Here is a 14459-nt window from a genome sequence, read left to right on the forward strand (position 1 = left end):
AGACGTGGATGTAATTTTAATAAGATGGATAAAGAATCGTTACGCCGTTTCCTTCTAGGTCGACCTACGATTCGGATAATTCGGACGAGTGGGAAAGGAGGCCTAGACTCGGAAAAGGGGATAATATATTACTAAGGTAAATTAAAAGAAAAGAGAAAACAGACACACACGTAAAGTTAACAGAAATGTACCTACCCGGTATGTCGGGATTTAGCAGGAAAAAAGGGATGTAAACGTTAACTTTAACTTTAAGGTTTTTGTCTGATTTTTCCCCCTCACGCATTTCCCCGGAGAAAGGTATTGAGTTGAGACAAGACCGTAGCTTCTTGGCATGATTTTCGCATTGCAGACAAAATTATCCGCGGGCTTTTAGGTTGGGTTTTTCTTGAACTTTTGTTACGCCATTTTTACGGGAAGCACCGAATGATTATGTATGTTCCAAGAACTGCATGGGAAGAAAACATTACTGAACAGGTACAGATCTACTGTATCATCAGGGGGGAGCGTTTCCAACGGTAGATTTCTCAGCCGAGAAAAGGAGGAAGTACTCAACAGCTACCGTTCCGAAGTCCGTACAAGGTACTTTTTTTCCTACTAGTCACTGTTGATCTTTCCATTGGAAACGTTATCGAAACCCGACTTTGTGAGACGATTTGCGTGGAAGTTATATCCATTATTTCCGCCTTGGGTTCTCCGTACACATGTCTGGGAAGTTGTCATTGGAGTGTTCCTTTAGCAGAACCCTATCGACGGACAAGGCTCCTGCGACGGTCTGTGAACTTGACTCGACCCGATCGACTCCTATGCTATGACGAAAGGAAAAGAAACGGAAAGGAAACGCAAGAAAAGAAAAGATAATTTGACACAATGACCAGGACGCTAATTTTGTAGCGACTTTTCCCAGAGATACACACATATAGAGAACTGTAATTTTTGCGGGTGGCACGTACGTCTGTCTTGTACGAGGTACAGACAGTTCTCGCCGCCATGCCGCCATGCCGCGGGGAAGGGGGGCAGAATAGGACGACTGTAAAATTCAGTTTACGCAGAGGGACAAAGAAAGCTTGTTTTGGTAGGGTCGTGTTTCCTTCCTGGGAAACATCAGAGACGGTAGTGCACACATGCCATGTGTCCTCTTCATTAAAGAAACCATCGCCTACCGGTCTGCCTGTCTGCCTACATCATTATATCCCGTAACAAGAACCATCCCTTCAGCGTCCCACTATGCCATGTCAACTCTCTCACAGGTAGGTAATACATTACATTACATTAACAAACCGGCATCAAGGCCATCCACCCTAGGAAGGCTTCCCATAGAGTGAGATATATATAAGTGAAGTTGTAATGCTGTAGTATAAGACATCCTCTTAGTTGTCCATTTCCTGAGTATTCTGGACAATTCATTTTTCTTTTTTTTAGTATTCTTTCCCCGCGAGACCCTCGAACCACATGGAATTTATTAAAAGAAATTAGTAAAAGTTATTCATCCTTCCTCTCTGCATTATTTAACAGCAAACGCCCATAAAAACCAGCTCATATTCATATACCACCAGGCAAAAATTATTTATTCACCTAAAATCATAATCTATTTATTTGAACACTCCTCTGCATTTTTCTGCCTATTATATTTATCTATATTTATTACAACTACTAATATTCGAGCAAGGAAAACATTTCACTTTAGTATCATATATTCAAGGAAACCAAAAGGTAATATTAAGAAAATCATACACTAAATGGCTACGTACCCAGACATTAAACCACAGCAACCACAGCAACAACCGAGTTTGAAGCGTATTCATCATTTTGCGCCATTAGTACCTAAAAAGAGAACTTCTGTGCCCTCTATTAAGAGCTCTTCTCTAAATTCTTCAAATCCTCCAAGAGAAAGGTCGAAATCCACATTAATTGTTAAGACTTCAAGACATTGGGTTTTGCCACCAAGACCTAGACCTAAACCTCATAGGAAACCCTCGACAACGTGCCCTAGTACTGCTGATACAGCCGCTTCGTCGCGAAACAATACCACAAAATTGGACACCAATAATAATAACGTCACAAAAGTTTCTAAGATTGACAACGAAAAGTCTTTGAGCAAGTTAAGCTCTCCATCTGCTTCTGGTAAAATCGTGTCCAAACCGTCTTTCGCAAAATCATCATCTGTTTCTTCAAAATTGGAATCAAGACGAAATAGTATAAATGCTAATGCTAATGCTAATGCAAATGCAAATGCTAACAACATTGATAATTGTCTCACATTCTTGAAGTTCGATGAAATTAATAATAACGATCAAGTTTCCTCTTCTTTAGCAACACAATCTGAACCAAAATCTCCACTAACATCACCAGTAGATAAAAATTATAACTTATTATCAAAGGTAGTAAAGGATGGAGACGAATTACTCTTAGAACAATATAATCAAATTCTATCTCCTCCATCTCCATTAGATTTGTCTCCTTTATCACCAACTTCATTAAGTGAAACACCATCAGTATTCTCGAAAAGTAATTCCGTTTCATTATCAATGAAAAATTACTCCTCCTCTGCTTCCAAATCTCCTTCAATAACCTCTAACTTTTCATTAGAAAATCAAACAATAGATTCACATATCGCTAACGATATTAACAGAAGAGCATCTGCTCCAATAACATTACAAGGTTCATTAAAATCCAAAACGATAACGAAAACAAAAACGAAAACGAAAACCAAATCAAGGCCAAACCCAAAACCAAAATCAAGGCTTTCAACTTGTACTGATTCATCATCAATGATAGAAAACAATACTCATAATAACAACAAAACTGTTTCAAATGAATACTCATTAGATTCTTTGACTTATATTGACCAAGATAATTTAGGTCTAAATTATTATGATAATAACACTCATAACGAATTGTTTGATTTACAACAACAACAATATCATAATGATAATAGTCCATTTGAAATAAATATTGGCAATAAAAATAATAATGAACAAACAATTAACCAAGGCAATAACTTCATATTAGATATCATTAACGAATATAACAATACTACCACTACCACTACAAACACAAACAATAATAATGCTGAATTGAATGATTATGATTGTATATCAATGTCTAACGATTCAGTTTTCGATTTCGGTAACACTAATAACAACAATAACAACAACAACAATACATCGAAGGATATCGATCATCATCATATAGTACCAAGTTTTCCAAACTATAGTTATGACCCTTCTAGCATGTCAATGAGTATAGATTCTTCGGAAACATTGACTCAAGATCATGGATTCCTATTTGATTGTAATAATAATAATAATAATAGTAATTATAACTTATCAAGAGTTAACGATGGTATTGATGACAGTGTAACAATAAATTCAAATTCAACATATAATGGATATATTCCACCATCATTAGATGAATTGATCGACGAACAAGAGATTATCAATAATCCTGTTAAGAAAAACTTCATAAATGGAACCAATACACTAGAACCAACCAATTCTAGTAATGGTTTAGACTCTTTATTTAAAATGTTAATTAATGATTTAACGACCACTCCAACGAATATTAATAATGATCGTACTACTACTACCACTACTAATAATAACGAACAATCTAACGAATTTGATGACTACTTGATCGATGACTTATCATGAATATACCAAAAAAGAAATTTTATTTTTTCAAAGGACTTAACGTTGCATAATATTTATTGTTTTTTTTTTCTTTTTTTTAAGACTATACATCACAATTACGAAAAATGTTTAATCTTGAAATAACTTCTTTAATTCGGTTATATTCTTTATTTCTATATCAAAATATATGTATTTGTATTCACAACATTTTATTCACTCTTATTTTTAACATTATTGCCCCAACGGTTAATTGAAAATATTATACACATAATGCTTTTTGTATTCCAGGTAGCTTCTTTTCCTTTTCTTAGGATTCCCGTATCTGTTACTGATCTACTGAATAGGAGGACATCACATTTTTTTCTTGACATGCAATATTGTAAACGAGATCAAAACCAAGGGAAGCCAGGGATATCTTATAAAAAAAGAAAATGAACATATATAAATTCAATCGATTAGGACAAGGACACCTTTTCCTCTAAGTTTATAGTTTTCCATAATTTGAATGTGTCGCCAAAAATGCTGACGCGTAAACTTTTTGGCGGTTTGTTTATGAAAAATTTTGGAAATTAAAAACAAGGGCATAATGAATGAAAGAATAAATGAATGGACTTTACATTGAAGTTTCGAAGCTTGGTGCATTAAATTTTCTAAAAAAAATAGCTATTAATATGATATGGTATATCTACTCCAATCGAATAAATTAATATAAGACTTGACTTGTCCTTTTTCCTTTTTTTTTTTTTTACTGTATTCTAGTGAACTCATCCACAGACACACACACACACAATCGGATATGGTGATGGCTCAATTAGCTCGATTGAAGGTTGATTTGAAAACATGGGAACATGATTTCATATCAGAAAATAATAGACCACCAACAAAGGATGACATTAAACATGATGCCAAGATTAAATCAATGTATAAGAAATATTCTTATTTGAAGAAATCACAGCCTCATCCTTCGCTGATACGACAGAAATCACCAATGAAAAATACTATGAATAAAACACCTCAGAAACATGATAATACTACAAAGAATAATAGTCAGACACCGGTAGCAGCGAGAACTGCTATGAATGGTACCACAAAAGCGGTACCTTCCACAGGAAAAAACAAAACTACAACTGTACAATTGGGCCCAACTCCACAAATATATGGTGAATCAATAAGTATATTAGATATACAAGTATCACCATTGAAACCAAAAAAATTACAACTGATGGCATCAGATTCAGACCAAACAGATGTATCTCCAGCATCTACAAATACAGATATAAATTTCACACCAATTCAAGAACTTCCTCAGAATGATGATCCATCTTTGGAAATTTCACCGATGAAACCAAAACGATTACAACTTGATTCATTACGAGCGGACCATGCTAATACCAATAGCGTTATGGACTCAATTCCAAAACTATTCTCGCAAGAACAAAAGAATGTTGAAAACCGAAAAAATAAATTGGGACCAAATTCCCCATTAAAACTAATAAATGAAATCAAAATAACGAAACAAATGACACCTATTTCCAAATTTCATTACCATAACTTAAAATCTCCATCTTCTGAACTTAATTTTGAAAGTCCCTCCCCATTAATCAAGAACTTAAAATTTAAAAATAAGTCTTTAAAAGAATTACATTTAGAATATCATACTATTCTAAGGGAATTCAAACTAGAAAAGGAAGCAAACGCAAACACAAACGTAGGTGAAGGAGGAAATGATGAACTGATTTCATCAGCAACGATCAAAGATGTATTCAACGATGACCAAGAACAAGAACAACAACGCGTAGACGAGGAGGAACAACCACAGGGTAAACAAGTTTATGGAAAACCTGGTAAGAGGAAACGTATATTGAGAAGGTTACAAGATAATGATGAGGCAATTTCGGCCGTTACAGGTGCCATTCATGAACAAAAAATCATACCGAAGAACATTCATAAAGAACTTTTGAAATTGAAACGTGAACAAGTATCTCAATTCTTTGGTGATGATGTTGCGACTACTATTGGTAATATTGAAGACATGACTGATACAGAGGAAAACGAAGAATTAGATTCTCATGCTACTGAACCGGAAAAACCAATCAATAAACCAAAACGAAAGAAACAAAAGAAATATAATTTGGTAAGTAATAATTTCAGAAGGTTGAAGTTGCCCAAGAAGAACCGTCGTTGGCCCGGAAGAAGGAGATAATAGATAGTACTGACTCATGTATAATGGATTTGTGATACCAAATCGAACTATCGGAATTGAATATCAGGTTTTATTATTTTGGTTTGTGACTGCAGTTCTTACTTGTAAGAAGGTACAGTTTCATTATGTAAAAAATTGAATAATATTTAATGTGTGTTTTTTTATGTTCGTTTCTATTTATAGACTTCCAATGAAATCTTTAATTGTTTGATCACCGTTTGCTATACCTATTGTTTTTCTTGAAGTTTGCTTTGGATGCAAAAGACATTGAACAATGATACTGGCTAAATCTTCCCTTTGGATAGTATATCCTTCCACTTTCCTCTCATCTAATCTATCATAAGGTAAAACTTTACCAGTACCTGCCCCAACCAGTAAAAATCCAGGTTGTAGAATCGTAAAATTTAACTTAGATTCCTTAACGAAATGATCAGCCGATCTCTTTGCGATAAAATAACATTTCAATCCTTCCAAACTCCACCAAAATTCTCTATCTTCAATATTCATAGCAGATATATGAATAAATCTTTCAATATCTACAATTTCACAAGATTCCACCACTTTAGCACAACCATCCAAATCCACGGTAAACAATTCAGCAATGCCACCTCTTGCACCTGCACCAGCTGCAAAAACTACAGCATTAACTCCCAAATCCTCTAAAATCGTAGAAATTTGTTTCACAGTAAACGTCTCCAAATCAATTACAGCACATTCAATATCAAGTTCCTGACTCAATTGAACCTTCTGCTCTTCATTTCGGACTATGCCAATGGGATGTTGCCAAACATGATCACCTTCCCTCTTTTGGAGCTCTTTCAATATCTTGTCAATCAATAAACGGCCTGTTTTACCGTTTGCTCCAAAAATTGCCACTTTTAATGTCTCCATAATTTATATAATTCTCAGTAAATGCTTACTTTAGTTTAGTTTAATATCCTTTTTGGTTCCTATTATTATGTTTTAATCGTTTCTGAATAATTTAAGGGATAAGTAACTATAGTTTAATATAGTTTCCTCAATTTTGGCCTTTTTGTCGGTGTTATATTATAATGGTAAAAGTGAAAAAATTCAGGAAATTTAACTTTTGAAAAAGATCAAAAGAAGAGAAGAGGAGAAAACCTGTAATGATGATCCACGATTGGTTAGTTGAAGGTGGTGAGTATAGCGCGATAAGATTGATACACACCCATAATGTCTGCTTTGAAAGATTTCAAATATAAAGAAAGTGAAGATGGGGAATTACCTTCCCTGGTGACTGGTTCTGAAACAAACTTGAATGAGATTTTAAGTAATGTTAAAGGTGATGGAGGTATTAATCTAGTCAATATTGAAAAAGTTGATAGGTGCAATCAGCAGATCTCTGCACCTTCTAATGATAGTATCTTCATGGAGAAAAAAATTCCTGTGACTATTATTACAGGTTACTTGGGATCCGGAAAATCAACTCTTCTGGAGAAGATTGTACTAAAAGGATCCGATATGAAAATTGCAGTTATTCTAAATGAGTTTGGTGATTCCAGTGAAATTGAAAAGGCAATGACAATAAGGAATCAAGAATCTTCTACTCAAGAATGGTTGGATTTGGGGAATGGTTGTCTTTGTTGTTCGTTGAAGAACGTTGGTGTTAAAGCCATAGAAGATATGATCGCAAGATCACCTGGTAAGATTGATTATATTCTTCTGGAAACCTCGGGGATTGCAGACCCTGCTCCTATTGCGAAGATGTTTTGGCAAGATGATGGATTAAATAGTAATGTGTATATCGATGGTATTGTTACAGTATTGGATTCAGAACATATTTTAAAATGTTTGGATGATATATCACCTGAAACCCACTGGCACGGCGAAAATGTTATTACTAAGGAGAACTTAACCATTGCACATTTCCAAATAGCTATGGCTGATGTGATAATATTAAATAAGTTTGATAAGATTGAAAACAATGAAAAACTGATTAATGAAGTAAATGTAAAAATAGGTCAAATTAATTCGACTGCCAAGATACATTTCACAAAATATGGTGAATTACCATTAAATTATATTATAGATTTGCATTCATATGATAGAGTAAATTTTACTAATAATGAGAAGTTAATGGCTAGATCTACTTTACATGATCCAAGGATGAGTTCCGTCATGTTGACATTTAGGCCCTTCAAAAACAATGACGAATTTCTTCGATTTGAAAAAAAATTCTTACAAGTATTGCTGTGGAAGGAATTCGGTGTAACAACTGACACATTTAATAATAATATGAAGAAGGAATGGGAAATTCAACGAACAAAAGGTCTTATAGTGATAAATAATGAAAATTCGAAGAGTAAAGATGAGAAAATCGTTAAAGTGATCCAAGGTGTAAGAGATACTTATGATGTCCTTCCAGGCCAAAGCGAAACATCGAATTGTGATGAATGTAAGATTGTATTCATAGGAAAATATTTGGATCAAGAGAAAATTCAAGACTTTTTAAGTACTGTGATAAATTAATTGAGGATGAAAACTCCTCCATGTAAGAAACTCACATATTAATGATAATAATATATATACATATATGCTGATAGTCCGAATCATGTTTTCTACATAAGAAAGATTTGTTTAATAATGATGAGAAATCGTAGCATGATCATTCATCACGTCTTAAGGAGACGACTTTTGAAACTTTTCTCTTCTTTACTAAGAAATAACATGCTAATAAAGCACACATACCTAGTAGTACTTTGAATAAAGGATGGTGTAATTGCTCGAATCTTAAATCAGCAATAACTTCTTGATCATCATGATAAACACCTAAAGTTTCAGCCAATGTGATACCTTGAGACACTTCACCATCTTTGAAAGCTTCTAGTTTTTTCAAGTATTCCTTTTGTAATACGTCCTTATTAGCCAACTTCAATTCATCAACAACACTATAAAGTATGGTAACGTCCTCCTTTGGTGCTCCATTTTCATCGGTCTCAACATTTTGTAATTTATCAATTAATCCATCAAGGCCAGCAACGACTTGACCAAATACCACATGAGTCCCATCTCTTTCACTACAACCTTCCTTTTTCAAACATATCGCGAATCTGGAATCATTATTATCCTTTTTCTCATCATTGACCCAAGATAATCTACCTGGTCTATCATGAGTTAAATCGAAATTTTCATCTTCGAAATGTAGCCCATGAGCTGAAAAGGAGGAAATACCTGGTAAAACTTCACCACCTTCAATGAACCCATTAGCGATCTTGTTAATTTTGGACCCCTTATATTTAGCTAACAATGTCTTATCAGGATCATAAAACCCTAAGACGACACGGATACCTTGTGATAATCTTTGGAAATTCATAGCACTCTTGGGGACCACGGTACCGAATAAATCCACTGTAATTTCTTGTGTTTCTCTCTTGGATGTTTCACCATTAAAGTATGATATACCGACAACGACGTGATGCGTTACAGGAGGATCTGGTGGGTAGATTTTTTGCAAATTTAATGATTTGTATGACAATTTACTTGCTCCTGTTTTAGGAGGTGCCGCTCTGGTTATAACATTGAAAAATGAGAGTATACATGTGAAAAATATCACTATTCTATTGCTATTTAGTATCATCTATCTTCTTGGTGGATGTATATCGTAGGATAATCGTCAATGGAATTCACTCGTCTTTTTGGTACTGCCGTTTTAAGTCGACTTGGTTTATCTCAGTTGAAAGAATGGTGAGAATACAAAACGGTTCCAAATTGATGGTTTATGTGGAAAATAAACTTATATTTTGAATTGACGATACAATTAATGACGTAACAGATACTGTCTCTTTCGGAATTGCATTCGCAGAACTGAGATGCTAACCGTTTATATAAACGATCGGTATCGTAAACGATTTACAAAATTGTCTTTCTTCTTCCCTCGAAGATCTCTCAGTTGGCAAAAAAAAAAGAACAGCAAACCAGTTAGGGTCGTAAATAAGGGTTACTGTTTAATGACCTAAGTTAGTCAAGAAGCTTGGCGGCTAGGGTTTCTATTTCCCGATTAGGAAATTTATTAAAGAGATCTTTGCATTGTATCAATTTCAAATCTTTAATGATCTTTTTCTTGTTGATGTTGTTGTTGATTCTCTTATCGTTATGTTCTTGTTCTTCTTCTGCAAGAGATAACTTGTATGTCCTTTCCAAGATTTGGTTGACTGTCCATATCACTTGCGATGTCGCTGCCGATAATGTGATAATGGACGACATATTCAACAACGCATTGAGTAACAATGCCGTGAAGAGATCACCACTCCCACTAAACTGAGCATGTATCTTGGGGACTTGGTAAAAATAGATCTCTATTTCATCAGAGCCTGTACCTCTTGTTGTAGTTGTGTCACAACAGGCGACTAAATAAAATGGATTCTGATCTCCTACTTCGTTCTCTCCAACAGATAGGTCAATACTTGTCACTACAATCCTCTCTGCCTTAGGATATAACTCATGGAACCGGTGGAAGCTAACTTTCAAACTTGATAAACTGTTAATCTTACAACCAGTCAAAGTTTCCATTTCAAAGTGGTTGGGGGTAACTAAATATAATTGATTTCTACGTAGTATTTCAGTGTAAGCAGGTATATTCTCCTCGGGAACATACAACCTACCATTATCTCCCAATACTGGATCCATAATCCATTTCAAATCAGGATTCATCTGTTTCATTTGATTCGCAATTTCATTTAAATTATTTAAACTCGCCACACAGGGTAAATATCCTGTCAACAAGACATCGTATCGAATCTTCAATCCATTCAATAATCCTCGAGATACAATATCATATAATTCTTGCGATCCATATTTATACCCGTTAAAGGAATCATACCCGGGATGATTACTAAATTGAACTGTATTCAAAGCATCAACATCCCATCCATTATATTGTAATGGGAAAGTCGCCGCTTTATTTCCTACATACCCATGAATTACATGAGATTGTATAGATAATAGTTTCTTACTTGGCCCTGTCATCTCTCCCTAACCAGGCTTCTCTATAACTTATTCACGTTGGATATTTGTATCTGACTCAAACAGATCCATTCAATCAATCATTCATTTACATAGTTCAAACTATGTCAGTGTTTTCCGTAGTCCATAAAATTTTCCCTTGTTAAAAAAACTCTCCATTTTAAAAGCCAACACATAATTAACAAACAAGCAATCCACATAGACTAAGGGAATACATAAGGACCTTACATACGCTAAAGGAAAGGGATTTAATTGAGGTCTCCCTTATAAATTAGTCACGAATTTAAATCATAGACGAATTAAATTTGGCGTTTGGTTTTATATCAGATTCGAAAAATAGGGAAAATATGGTTTTCAAATCACAAGTTTACGATATCAAATATCCATTGTATGGAGCAAGTTTCTTGGACAATGAGAACTTGGTAGTCCTAGGTGGCGGTGGAGAAGGTAGAAATGGTGTTCCTAATAAAGTATCTCTGGTCCACGTAGATTTAGAAAATGAAACGAATGAGAAGAAAAGAATCAAATTGGTGGATGAGTTCGAATTGAATTCAGAGGATGATTCTCCTACAGCAATGGATGTCACCTCGGATAGGACTATATTGTTCAGTTGTAATGAAAATAGTAATAAAATTTTACAAGGTCATGGGAATAGACATATTAGGAAGTTTCAAATTGTCAATGAAAATAATAAGATGAAGTTGAAATTTGTGGAGAGTAAGGATTTCGATCATTTCGAAAAACCAGATGATTATACTAAATTATTATATGTTTCCAATGACGGTTCACTTGCTGCAATTGCTTCATCTACTGTGCCAGCTATCATAAGAGTCATTGATCCTAAGGATTTGACTGAGATTTATGAAATTGATTCTGCTCACGAGGTCAAAGATTTGAACTTTTCCCCAAATGGGAAAATCTTAGGGTATATCACTGATTCATCTTTAGAAGTTATATCTACTGTGACTGGTAGTTCAATTATTAGGAAAATGGATTTCATCGAGACATTAGATATCAAATTGTCGAAATTCAGATTTATCAATGATGATACTATGTTGATCTTGGGGTCTTTAATTCATTCCAAAGGTATAATAGCTGTGAAAATTAGTTTGAAGAAAGGTAAAGCCATTGTACTCAAGTCAAAATGTATAACCACAAACGTGAAAGGAGTTACTGCCATGGATGTCGATTTGAAGGGAGAACTTTTAGCATTTGCTGGTAATGATAATTCGTTAACTTTGGTTCAATTGAGAAAATTATCATGTAAGAAAGTTTTCAAACAAGTACATCAATTTGCCATTACTCGTGTTTGTTTCTCCAAGAATTCTAAATATTTAGTTAGTGTTTCTGCGGCGAATACAATACATGTTATTCATCTTCCTGAGAGTTATCGTACTTCGTTATCTTTAACTGAATCATTAACGAACTTTTTTGTGAAATCATTCTTTGTTTTATTCCTAGCTTTAATCGTTCAACAAGTATACGAAAAGGAACTTTCATCTAAAATTTACAATTATTATCAATCTCATCCATTTTCTTTACGTAAACTTATCAAGAGGGATAATGTTAATCGATTAGACGATGATTTCTTTGATCAAACCACATTGGTGGGTAGTAATGGAGGACGTATCGAAATGGAAACTCATGATATCGTATCGACAATGACAACACACACAGCCATAGAGGAAACTTTCGAAATCACAACTACATCTGACTCCATATTGACCGAACCAACTGAAAAACTGTCCATATTGGAAGATACTAATGAAGATGAACCGATAAATATTCATGAAGAACCTACACCTGTAATGGAGAATAACAATGTAGTTGGAGCTACTGAGTTGCCAACTCAACCAGATGCGGAAACTGAATCAGGGGATGAAGAAAACATCGAAAATGATGCCAACATTGAGGAAGCTTCAAAAGTGAAGCAACTTATATCGGAAGAACTACAACCCTCCGATGTTCCAGGTGAACCTGAAACTGAAAACGCTGTAGTTGAAGATATTAATGAGCATCATGTTGGATCATCTCTAGACGAGGCGCCATCTCAAGAAGATATTGAAAATATCAATAGAGATAGTGAAAATGATGAAGAACAACCTGGATGGGCCAACAACAATATTGGATCTTCTGAAGAAGTTGATCATCACCCAGAAGTTGTAGCTGAAGTGCCCCAAGGAGAAGAGCAGCATATTGAAGATAAGTTCGAGGAAAATATCAATTTTGAATTAGAAGTTAATGATGACAGAAATGACATATACGATGAAGTTGGATCGGAGGCCTCTGATTCAGTTCAATATGAAAGTACCGTTACCGTAGGTGAACAACAATATAATGCTGACGAACGCTTCTCATCTCGAGAAGATGACATAGATGATGAGAATGTTGCATTTCCTGACGACAATAACAAGGATTGATCAAATAGGGAATAAAGAAGGTCCTAATGTAGATGATTATTTTAGATTTATTTTAATTACAATTCTTTCTTCCATCGAAAAAAATGAATGAATATAATAGAGGAGAAAAAGGATTATGATAAAAACTCAGATGAATATTTCTATATATAAGCTAAATTCAAATATACAAATTGTATGCTATAATATAATAATTTTAAAACTGTATGAAGAATTAATTGTCATCTTTTAGCTTTCAGTTCCACCAATAATGAAATGAGGTCAACGCCAAATATTTCATTGTTACTCTTAAATATGTCATAACTATTATTTTGATTTGAAAGTTCACCATCAGTGTGTTCGGTTGGAATCGATAAATCAAGGAGCTCATTCAGCAAGAAACTATTATCTTCATAATCATTTAAAAACTCCAATTTTTTTTAGGTGTATTGAACAATTGGAAAGGAGTTACCGACCTTGTTCTTGATGAACCTTTTGAACTTGGTCTCTCAACAAAGTTATACTCAACACTATTCTCTTCTGATGTTCCGATTCCCAATTGGGACGAAGAAGAAGTAGCATTGTACTCTATTTCTTCAAAGGTTGAATTGAATGATGATGTATACCTGTTTCGAATATTATACAAAAGTCGAGATTCTACTTGTTTATTAGCCAAATTTCTACATTTTTTCTTCGTAATTTTTTTTGAAATGTTATTTAGTTCTCGTTCGTTTCCAACTTTCTTTTCCATTTCGCAATCAGGTTTCTGTGTCTCAAGTATCACTTCTTTAAAAGATGTCATTTCTGTTACGTCTTCTACTGGAAACAATGAGCGATGACTAGGTTTTATTTGCCAGAAATGGCCCTTACAATATTTTGATTTTTCACATTTAATAAAGGAAGGATTTATTGATAAATTATGTCTAATGGAATTTTGCCAACCCGAATCATTTATGTCATAATATGGGAAATGATCACTTATCCACTGATAAATGTGAGACAACGTACATTTTTTAGATTTGGATTGTAAGATTGCGAATGCAATCAAAGTAGCAAATGAATGTGTTGGTTTCGTGTGAGATATAGGAATAAGGGATATTGAGTAATCCTTTCGCGTTTCTTCTTCAGAGACATCTGAATTAGACATATTGGTAATCGGAAAAAAACCAGCAACCAAGAAGATTCTTACCAAGTGAGAACTAACCGTGGCAACACACAACAAAATTGTAACTTCTGTGTAGTCTATAT

At 34.3% G+C, this 14459-nt stretch overlaps 8 protein-coding genes across 8 annotated transcripts; 4 read left to right on the forward strand and 4 right to left on the reverse strand.

Annotated features, from left to right (window-relative positions):
• Positions 1 to 1736: 1736 nt before the first annotated feature.
• HAP4 (transcription factor HAP4) lies at positions 1737 to 3650 on the forward strand (the record flags this gene model as incomplete). Its single annotated transcript, XM_003672538.1, has 1 exon — positions 1737 to 3650. One exon carries the CDS (start codon positions 1737 to 1739, stop codon positions 3648 to 3650), a length of 1914 nt encoding a protein of 637 aa, XP_003672586.1.
• A 775-nt stretch (positions 3651 to 4425) lies between these two features.
• SLD2 (Sld2p) lies at positions 4426 to 5832 on the forward strand (the record flags this gene model as incomplete). The annotated part of the gene is made up of 1 exon (XM_003672539.1): positions 4426 to 5832. The coding sequence occupies one exon, from the start codon at positions 4426 to 4428 to the stop codon at positions 5830 to 5832; it is 1407 nt and encodes a 468-aa protein (XP_003672587.1).
• A 177-nt stretch (positions 5833 to 6009) lies between these two features.
• On the reverse strand, positions 6010 to 6723 carry NDAI0K01540 (uncharacterized protein; the record flags this gene model as incomplete). Its single annotated transcript, XM_003672540.1, has 1 exon — positions 6010 to 6723. One exon carries the CDS (start codon positions 6721 to 6723, stop codon positions 6010 to 6012), a length of 714 nt encoding a protein of 237 aa, XP_003672588.1.
• Positions 6724 to 7026: 303 nt separating this feature from the next.
• ZNG1 (GTP-dependent zinc transferase) lies at positions 7027 to 8322 on the forward strand (the record flags this gene model as incomplete). Its single annotated transcript, XM_003672541.1, has 1 exon — positions 7027 to 8322. The coding sequence occupies one exon, from the start codon at positions 7027 to 7029 to the stop codon at positions 8320 to 8322; it is 1296 nt and encodes a 431-aa protein (XP_003672589.1).
• A 136-nt stretch (positions 8323 to 8458) lies between these two features.
• CPR8 (peptidylprolyl isomerase family protein CPR8) lies at positions 8459 to 9430 on the reverse strand (the record flags this gene model as incomplete). Its single annotated transcript, XM_003672542.1, has 1 exon — positions 8459 to 9430. The coding sequence occupies one exon, from the start codon at positions 9428 to 9430 to the stop codon at positions 8459 to 8461; it is 972 nt and encodes a 323-aa protein (XP_003672590.1).
• A 380-nt stretch (positions 9431 to 9810) lies between these two features.
• On the reverse strand, positions 9811 to 10818 carry BUD17 (putative pyridoxal kinase BUD17; the record flags this gene model as incomplete). Its single annotated transcript, XM_003672543.1, has 1 exon — positions 9811 to 10818. The coding sequence occupies one exon, from the start codon at positions 10816 to 10818 to the stop codon at positions 9811 to 9813; it is 1008 nt and encodes a 335-aa protein (XP_003672591.1).
• Positions 10819 to 11162: 344 nt separating this feature from the next.
• SEC12 (Sar family guanine nucleotide exchange factor SEC12) lies at positions 11163 to 13235 on the forward strand (the record flags this gene model as incomplete). The annotated part of the gene is made up of 1 exon (XM_003672544.1): positions 11163 to 13235. One exon carries the CDS (start codon positions 11163 to 11165, stop codon positions 13233 to 13235), a length of 2073 nt encoding a protein of 690 aa, XP_003672592.1.
• Positions 13236 to 13632: 397 nt separating this feature from the next.
• Positions 13633 to 14358, reverse strand: NDAI0K01590 (forkhead box transcription factor; the record flags this gene model as incomplete). The annotated part of the gene is made up of 1 exon (XM_003672545.1): positions 13633 to 14358. The coding sequence occupies one exon, from the start codon at positions 14356 to 14358 to the stop codon at positions 13633 to 13635; it is 726 nt and encodes a 241-aa protein (XP_003672593.1).
• Between the last annotated feature and the right edge of the window lie 101 nt (positions 14359 to 14459).

The sequence above is a fragment of the Naumovozyma dairenensis genome, chromosome 11 (assembly GCF_000227115.2).
Source record: "Naumovozyma dairenensis CBS 421 chromosome 11, complete genome".
In the NCBI taxonomy this organism is placed as follows: Eukaryota; Fungi; Ascomycota; class Saccharomycetes; order Saccharomycetales; family Saccharomycetaceae; genus Naumovozyma; species Naumovozyma dairenensis.